The sequence below is a fragment of the Bison bison genome, unplaced genomic scaffold (genome assembly GCF_000754665.1).
Source record: "Bison bison bison isolate TAMUID 2011002044 unplaced genomic scaffold, Bison_UMD1.0 scf7180017864371, whole genome shotgun sequence".
NCBI classification, from domain to species: domain Eukaryota; kingdom Metazoa; phylum Chordata; class Mammalia; order Artiodactyla; family Bovidae; genus Bison; species Bison bison.
Genome location: NW_011494943.1, coordinates 9652130 through 9660964, shown reverse-complemented (window position 1 = coordinate 9660964; position 8835 = coordinate 9652130). Strand labels below are relative to the sequence as shown.

General features: G+C 53.6%; 1 protein-coding gene across 1 annotated transcript in view; it reads left to right on the top strand.

The window, feature by feature from the left end:
* Positions 1-8835, top strand: part of DNAH17 (dynein, axonemal, heavy chain 17) — a 94428-nt gene that overhangs the window by 34057 nt on the left and 51536 nt on the right. Inside the window, exons 25-33 of the mRNA XM_010856518.1 lie at positions 1440-1688; positions 3416-3538; positions 4492-4839; positions 4940-5031; positions 5435-5561; positions 6239-6391; positions 7672-7797; positions 7975-8082; positions 8592-8723. Of these exons, the coding sequence (XP_010854820.1) occupies positions 1440-1688; positions 3416-3538; positions 4492-4839; positions 4940-5031; positions 5435-5561; positions 6239-6391; positions 7672-7797; positions 7975-8082; positions 8592-8723 (1458 nt within the window). The remainder of the gene's footprint in view (positions 1-1439; positions 1689-3415; positions 3539-4491; positions 4840-4939; positions 5032-5434; positions 5562-6238; positions 6392-7671; positions 7798-7974; positions 8083-8591; positions 8724-8835) is intronic.

Below are 8835 nucleotides of genomic sequence, written 5' to 3'. Positions count from 1 at the left end.
TTTTTTTTTTGCAATTCGCTGAATTCAAGTGTCTTGTGCTCGAGTGACCTGACTGAACAATGCTGCTGCTAAGTCGCTTCTGTCGTGTCTGACTCTGTGCGACCCCACTGACGGCAGCCCACCAGGCTCCTCTGTCCCGGGGATTCTCCAGGCAAGGACCGAACAATAAGTGGAGTCAGCTCAGAAAGCTGCACTGTGCCCTGATAAATATCACTTAGCACAGACCCAAGAACGCAGGTTACTTTTCCCAGGAGATAACGATAAGCATTTCCGGTCAGGGTGTTGCAAGAAAAATTGACAAAAAACGAGCCAGGGTACTTTTACGATAACAGGATACAGAAGCAGCTTAAACTTAAACCAGAAAGGGCCATCGATTTCTGTGGGGATTAATGCTTCAAGTCTCGGGATTTGCAGAGTCAGTCTCTTGTCAGCACCCCAACTGTTGGTCATTCTCTGTCAAGAACGTCTACCAAGATCAGGCTGGTTTGCCCCAAGCCTCTGTCAGCAACCTCTGGCCCTCTCGAGGACTCCCATGCAACTCCCAAGCCATTCTCAGCCCACCCCGAATTCAAGATTGGAGCTTCTTGGGTTTCTGCCTCCACTCTTGGTAGGGTGGTCCCCCAGTGCCTCCTGTGTCTTGTTTCATCCTGTTATGAGTGGAATTTCCTCTGCTGTATCTTTGTCTGTGTAAGCTACGTTGGGCTTCCCTGGTGGCTCAGTAGTAAAGAATCCGCCTGCCAATGAGGGAGACCTGGGTTCGGTCCCTGGATCAGGAAGATCCCCTGGAGAAGGAAATGGCAACCCACCCCAGGATTCTTGCCTGGGAGACTGCATGGACAGCAGAGCCTGGTGGGCTACAGTCTTTGGGGTTGCAAAGAGTCAGACAAGACTTAGTGATTAAACAACAAGTAAGCTAGGTTACTCTGCAGTAACAAACAGCCCTAAAACACAAAATCTTTGTGTAGTTAACCACAGACATGTAGTTTTCGTTCATGCCAAGTCCACACTCCAGTTCCAGGCAAAGCTTCAGCTCAGTGCGTGTGTCCACACCCGCCGAGGCAGGTAGAGGGAACTGTGGGCTCAGCGTTGGCAACTCAGGGCCTCTGCCCCCAAGTGACAGGTGTCATCCTCATTCCATTGGTTGGGGCAACTTTTGTGGCCTCAGCAAGACATGGGACAGAACAAGATCCTGGTGAGCAGTGACAAAGCCCATGTTTTGCCAAAATCTCTCTTAACTGCTGACTTTTAAGTTGAATCGGTCATGGTAGAACTGGGGTTCTTTTTGCCCCCCTGTATCCGGTCACTTTACCAAGCTCTGTCCTTAGTGCTGGAGACTCCTCATTGGATTGTTCCGTCCGAGAGCAATGCCAGGAAGGTGGCACAGGTGCCTTCCTGAACCGTCCCCAGTAGAGGAGTCAGTGGGCGTTTTCCCACCTCAGGTCAACACCAGCATCGACGACTGGAAGACCACCAAGTGGAAGAACATCAACGTGGAGCAGATGGACATAGACTGTAAGAAGTTCGCCAAGGACGTGAGGTCCCTGGACAAGGAGATGAAGAGCTGGGATGCCTTCGTGGGGCTGGACAACACCGTGAAGAACATGATCACGTCCCTGCGTGCCGTGAGCGAGCTGCAGAACCCCGCTATCCGGGACCGCCACTGGCAGCAGCTCATGCAGGCCACCCAGGTACCACACTGACGCAGGGGCGGAGGGCAGCGCTCCTCAGGAACTCGCTGCAGGCGTGGGGGGCTGATGCTGGCAAAGCTGGCTTCATGCATGCGCACCCCAGACCATCACACAGGGCTCCGGGCTCAGGGTGGCCCCAAGCTGGGTTAGAGGCTCTGCTGTCGCCACCTTGATTTCCTTAATTAATAACTTTTGCACACGGGATCCCATCATTTTCATTTTGTACCAGGCCCTGCAAATTATGCAGCCAGTACTGGTTGTAGCATGAATGGTGAATGTCCACGGGGCTCAGGAAGTTTGGGGTGGAGGAATAGTCCCGGGTCCCCCCATGTACCCCAGGAGCACAGGGTCCTAGCACTGAAATTTTCCCAGGGATGTTCCCAAGTGAGGAGTGGGAGGGGCACTGGCCTTGACACTCACTGAAGGCGAATAGGACCATCCCCACTGTCAGCAAACATTGAACAAAACTCTATGGAACGGCTACTCTGCAGAGGCCCCCCCGTAGATGTCAAGGAAGCAGAGAGGTTGAGGGCACGGGCCCTGCTCTCAGGGCAGTAGCGGAAGAAAGAACACAGGCCATGGTGTTTGGGAGGCCGAGTTGGGTGCTCAGTGGCAGTTCTAGGAGCACAGAGGAGGTAGCCACCTCCCTGGTTAGGGAAGCATGGGACCAGCATCAGGAGCACGTGGGGTGTGGCCTGGACTTTGGGGAGGGGAGGGGAGAAACAGGTGAGCAGAAGGGATTGTCTCGAGTACTGAGGCCACTGGCCAGCAGGCTCATGTACCCCATCCAGGGCCTGGGAGAGACCCCCGGGCAGTGATCAACAAATAACAGAAACGTCCCAGAAATTGGGCACCACTGAGGACTTGTTGAGACCTGGGCAGGTATTTTCCCAACCGTGATTGAGAAACACTCAATTCCATCAGTTGGTCAAACCAGTTTTTGTGGCAGGCTTGGAATCCAGGCTTGGAAATGTCTATGTGACAGCGAGAAAGATTTGAAGACTGGGTGACACCATGCAAATACCTGCTATTGTTACCAGAGTAACAGTACCTGTAATGCAGCCACACCTGTTACTAACCCGGCAGCTTCCCCAGATGGATCGGGTCCTGCAGCTGCGGTCACAAAGCCCCACATGATGGGGGTCTTGAAACCACAGAAATGTATTCTTTCGTGGCCCTGGAGGCCAGAAACTGGAAGTCAAGGAGTCAGTAGAGCCATGATCCCTCCGACATCTAGGGGAGGACCCTCCCCTGCCTCTCCCAGCTTCCAGTGGTCCCAGGCGGCTCTTGGCTTGTGGCCACGTCTGACGCATCCTTGCCTCCGCGGTCACATGGCCTCCTCTGCATTTCAAACCTCCCTCTCCTCTCTGTGATGAAAACACCTGCCATCAGGTTTAGACTCTGTGCAGTTGACCCGAGATGATTTCATCTCAAGATCCTTGACAGCAGCTGCAAAGACTCTATTTCTGAGTAAAGTCACATTCTGAAGTCCAGATGAACATGAGTTTGCGAGGACACTCTTCAACCCACTACTGGTGGGCTCTGTTGCTACCAGTTTTACAGGGAGGAGAGGCCTGGAGGAGTGTCTGCCCAAGTCACAGAGCTCCCAACACCCGCTTCGTGGCCTGGGTTCCTCCCTCGCCAGCCTCTACGTGAAGGACAAAGGTGTCCCTCAACTGGAGAACATGTGACCGAATGTGAAATGTGCCTATTGTTTTCCTCTGCAGGTGAAATTTGAAATGTCAGATGAGACCACCCTGGCAGATTTACTCCAGCTGAACCTGCACAAATACGAGGATGAGGTCCGAAACATTGTCGACAAGGCCGTGAAGGAGTCTGGGATGGAGAAGGTATCCTTTGTTGAGAGTGAAGTGTATTTTATACGGGATGATGCTGAAACCGACCCCCCAGCCTGACGCCTGTCGAATGTGCTGACGTAGGGTTGACACTAACGTGCCACCGGTTGACGCCTGACTGAACTCTCCTCTCTTTCCATGAAGCACCCTCGTGTGTGGTCTGTCCTGCCTCAGCCTCAGCCTTCTGAGAAGCTGAATGGGGCCGGGGCGGGGTGGGCAGTGGTCAGGAGGGCTGGCCATCAGCTGGTACCTAGGGCCATTCCAGGACACAGGAAGATGCTGGAGGAGTCCTTTGCAGTTCAAACCTCTCTCCTCACCTGTTTTTTGAGTTTGAATGGTCACAGTTGGGCTTGCTTTCTTTTTTTAACAGCTTTATTGAGCTATAAATCACATACCCATTCACCCATTTAAAGTGTGCAGTTCAATGGCTTTTAGCATATTTACAGAAATGTGCAGCCATCACATGTTAGAATTAGTCAATTTTAGGACATTTTCATCTCCTCAAAAAAGGGATGAAACCCAGACCCTTTAGCTAGTATCTCCCGTCTTCTCACACCTCCTCCCATCCCAGCTCTAACCTACTGCTTCTATAGGTTCGCCTTTTCTGTGCATTTCATATACATGTAAACATAATAATGTCGGCTTTTGTGTCTGACTTCTTTCACTGAGCATGTTTTTAAGTTTCCTTCGTGTTGTAGCACGTGTCCATACGTCATTCTTTTTTATAGCCAAATATTTCATTACATGAACACTCCACATTTTGTCCACCCATTCACCCACCGAGGGACATTGGGGTTGCTTCCATCTTTTGGCCACTGTGAATAATGTTGGCATGAACATTTTGGCTTTCTGAGAGCAGGGCCTCCTTCCACGTCCCAGGAAACTATGGGTCCTCATCAGTGATTCTTGCCAGACTCTCGCTGACCCGGTTCCTGTTCCTCCGAAAGGTGCTGAAAGCCCTGGACAGCACGTGGTCCACCATGGAGTTTGAGCACGAGCCGCACCCACGGACGGGCACCATGATGCTCAAGTCAGACGAGGTGCTGGTGGAGACGCTGGAGGACAATCAGGTGCAGCTTCAGAACCTGATGATGTCCAAGTACCTGTCCCACTTCCTGAAGGAGGTGACCAGCTGGCAGCAGAAGCTGTCCACGGCAGACTCAGTCATCTCCATCTGGTTTGAGGTCCAGAGAACCTGGAGCCACCTGGAGAGCATTTTCATTGGTTCCGAAGATATACGGGCCCAGCTGCCGGAGGATTCCAGGCGCTTTGATGACATCGACATCGAGTTCAAGGTGAGCACAGCTCTCTGGCTCCTGCCTGGGCACTTTTGGAAATGGCTCCCTTGGTGCAAACAGGGCTCATGATGCCATGGCGGTCCCTCTCTCCTCCCAGGCCCTGATGGAAGACGCGGTGAAAACACCCAATGTGGTTGAAGCCACCAACAAACCTGGCCTCTATGACAAACTTGAGGACCTGAAGAAGAGGTGGGTCCCATACCTGTCCAGACAAGGGGCCCCCGTGGCAGAAACCCGAGTCATGCGCCTTCCCCGCTACCCCGCTGGCCAGGCCAGGAAAGCCCCAGGTTGTGGGTTAACACATCCCCTCCCTGGAAGCACCTGCCACTTCCTGCCACCCTAGCCACAGAGCCTGCTTTGGCCTCAGAGGAAGGCACGATGGCAGAGATTCAACTGTAGCCCCTCCTGCCTGGCGACGTCCACAAGTGTGGGGGCTGGCTGAGAAAGAGCGTGTCCGCTTGGAAGATTTGAATCAAACTGGGGCTGGGAACGGCCTGAGCGTCTCCAGGGTCGTCTGTCCAGTGTGTGGAAGGATGGGCTGGCAGAGACCTTCTGTCGAGCAGGACTCAGCAGCCTCGTTCCCTGCCCCCAGGTTGGCTGTGTGCGAAAAGGCCTTGGCCGAATATTTAGAGACAAAAAGACTGGCTTTCCCCAGGTTCTACTTTGTCTCTTCAGCTGACCTCCTGGACATTCTTTCCAACGGAAATGACCCTGTGGAGGTAGGCGGGCCCCTGATGGTCCGAAGGGGCGCCAGGCCCCATGTCCAGGTGGCCCCGGGATGTTGGAGTGTCCGAGAGGTGGTCCACACCAGAAACCGCCCAGGGGCCGGGCCGTGACAGAAGGACCCGGGACCGCTCTCAGAGCCCGCCCTTCGCTCCCTGAGCGCCATCATTGTGCTCTGGAAAATGGGCGAGATGCCCGTTTCTAAGACACATGCTGCTCATCCTGCCAAACCCCAGACACCGGGAGGAAAAGGTCCCACGAGGCTCCTCTTCTAAGAGAGAAGGGCGAGCATCCGGGCAAAGGGAGGGGACCGTGTTTTATTCTAATCATGGGGTTGCAGATGCACGGTATGGGAGCCCCAGGGCGGCCCACGGTTTAGGTTATGAGCATCTGACTTAGGGGCATAGGCCCCGTGCCCCCTGGGTCAGAACCTTCTCAGGGAAGAGAAGAAACAGACATTCAGAAGATTCTGCCGAGCAGCGCTTGCTGTTTGCTTTGTTGGTGAAGTGTGTTTAATCAGCATCCCAGAGGCGGGTGGTCGGGGAGGGGGGAGAATAAGTTAAAAAAAAATGATGCTTAAGACCACCCAAGGGAGACCCAGGCCATGGGCATCCACCTGTGAGCCCCTGGGTTGCAAAATCCAACGTCCTCCCCCTCCGACCCTGAAATCCAGGTGAGCCGCCATCTGTCCAAGCTCTTCGACAGCCTGTGTAAACTGAAGTTCCGCCTGGACGCCAGTGGGAAGCCGCTCAAGTTCGGCCTGGGCATGTATAGCAAGGAGGACGAGTATGTGGACTTTGACCAGGAGTGCAACCTCTCGGGGCAGGTGCGAGCCGCCGCGGGACGCGCAGAGCACTGCCCTGGGGATGGTGGTGCCCCGTGACCGGGACCGCATGGCCAGACAGGCTGTCAGCAGCAGTCCGTGGCCACCCCTCTCTCCTCTTCTCTCAGCCTTGCAGAACAAATGATTAAGGGACGTCTTTATAGGAGTCCCTGCACAGCCTTACCTATGCAGTCTGAGGTGACCCGTGAAAAGAAAGGAAGGAGAAAGGAGGGAGGGGGAAAGGGAGGGAGAGAACAGATTTATTAATGCCCTTAAATCCTCATCGTTTTATTATTATTAATGCCAAGGGGGCCACTTTGGAGGGTGCCTTGCACACCTGCCAAGGTCTCATCCCTGTTCAGCACGATGGGCTTTACAGCTTCCATATTTAGCAGAGGGCTCCTCTTACCCTGGGCAGCCCAGCCCCAGTCCCACCTCCCCAGCCCAGGAGGCTTCTCCCTTCTGCTGACAGCAAGCTTCCTGGCTGCCCTCTCCCCCATCTTTTTGCCCAAGTATTATTCAAGCATCCAAATCAATTCTTACATTTTGCCTAAGCAAAATGTAATTTGGAGGTAAATTGGCTTGGGGCATTAAAAATCTCACGCGAGAAAACTTGAGCTCCAACAAGTTGAATTCGGAGTGCCTGGCCGGACAGGGTGACGCAGGATCCATTCATCGGTTTGTTCAGACACTTCCCACACTTAACCACTTACAGACATAACCACTGAACTACAGCCTGCACTGTGCTTCTATCAATAGCTTAAAAGAAAAACCAACCTGACTATCCCATTCAGGTATTTTCCCCCTGGTGGCAGTTAGTTGAAGGTTTGTATTTCAAAATACACGCAAGGCTCATCAGCCAGTTTGTCCGCGTGACAAAGAATGCCCTTGAGGACAAGTGGGGCTCTGCTGGTCAGAATCCGCCTGGGACAGGGGGCAGCAGGGCCCGGGGGACAGATGCCCTGTCCTGGAACATCAGCACTACTTCGTGGGCTCAGACACAGACTGTCTTCTCTAGCTTTTTCTCTCGTTCCCTATCCCTTCTGTGTTTAGACACAGTGATTGCACACGAAAGCCCAATGCAACTAGTTTTGTGGGTACAGCGAGGCTTGCTGAACACATTTTTCCAGCAGGGCATTCTTACTGCTCAGAAAACCTGGGCATTTCTACCCCTGGAATGATGATACGGATGAGGACAAGTGGTAATTGATTTCGTAAACGTCAGAGCAAGTCATCGGATGAGACATGCTCACCCTCTCTGGTCCCCGTGGCTCCGTCCCCAGGTAGAGGTCTGGCTGAACCGGGTGCTGGACAGGATGTGTGCCACGCTCCGCCACGAGATCCCCGAAGCTGTGGTGACCTATGAGGAGAAGCCAAGGGAGCAGTGGATCTTTGACTACCCCGCCCAGGTCCGAGCTGGGTGGACGGGGCAGCTCTGAAATTCGGGGAGGGGGTGGATGGAGCTCACCCGTCCTGGGTTAGCCACAGTCCGGTGGCGAAGAGCCACCTTAACTGGTGTGAACTCTTCCGTCGGACAGAAAAAGGTGCTCACGTGGCGGGGTACTTGGGCCCCCCTCTGTTTCCAGATCGCGCTCACGTGCACCCAAATCTGGTGGACCACCGAGGTGGGCTTGGCATTTGCCAGGCTGGAGGAAGGCTATGAAAATGCCATCAAAGATTACAACAAGAAGCAGGTGTGTCCCGCCCACCCCGTGTCTGTCCTAAGCACCTTGCTCTGTGAGGTCCTGGCTCGTGCCCCTGCCATTTCTCTGAGTCAAAAGCAGCCAAATATCGGCAACAGCTGTTCTGCCCAGGAGTAACTGCTTCAGAAATACATGACTTTAATTCTCTATTTCGATTTGATTTTTTGACAGATTCTTGGTTAGAAATTTAGAAACCAAAGATAATGTTTAAAATGAAAGATATAACCCTGTCAACAGATTTTTAGCTAACCTAGTGTACATATAATCAGTTCCTAGGCAAAAATACACAACTATCCAAGTGGCTTTAAAATCCTGTTTTCACTTACTGTCTGCCATCTCTCATGACATCAGATCTTCATTGACACCATTTTTAGTGACTTCTTGATATTCCGTGGGGGAGTGGCAGTTCCCGAGTGCCCAGGGGGACCCGCCCAGCCCGGAGGCCACCCCTGAGGCCACCCGGGGAGCCGTGTGCGAGGGAGGCATGTTTGCTCCCGCAGATCAGCCAGCTCAACGCGCTCATCACCCTGCTCATTGGAAACCTCAATGCAGGGGACAGAATGAAGATCATGACCATCTGTACCATCGATGTCCACGCCCGGGATGTGGTGGCCAAGATGATCACCGCCAAGGCATGGGTGCCAGGAGGGGCCAGGAACCAGGGTGGGGGCCTGGGGCTCAGGACTCCAGCCCACATCCCCCACCCCAGTCACTGCTTCTTCCTCAGTGGGGCGGGGGGACACT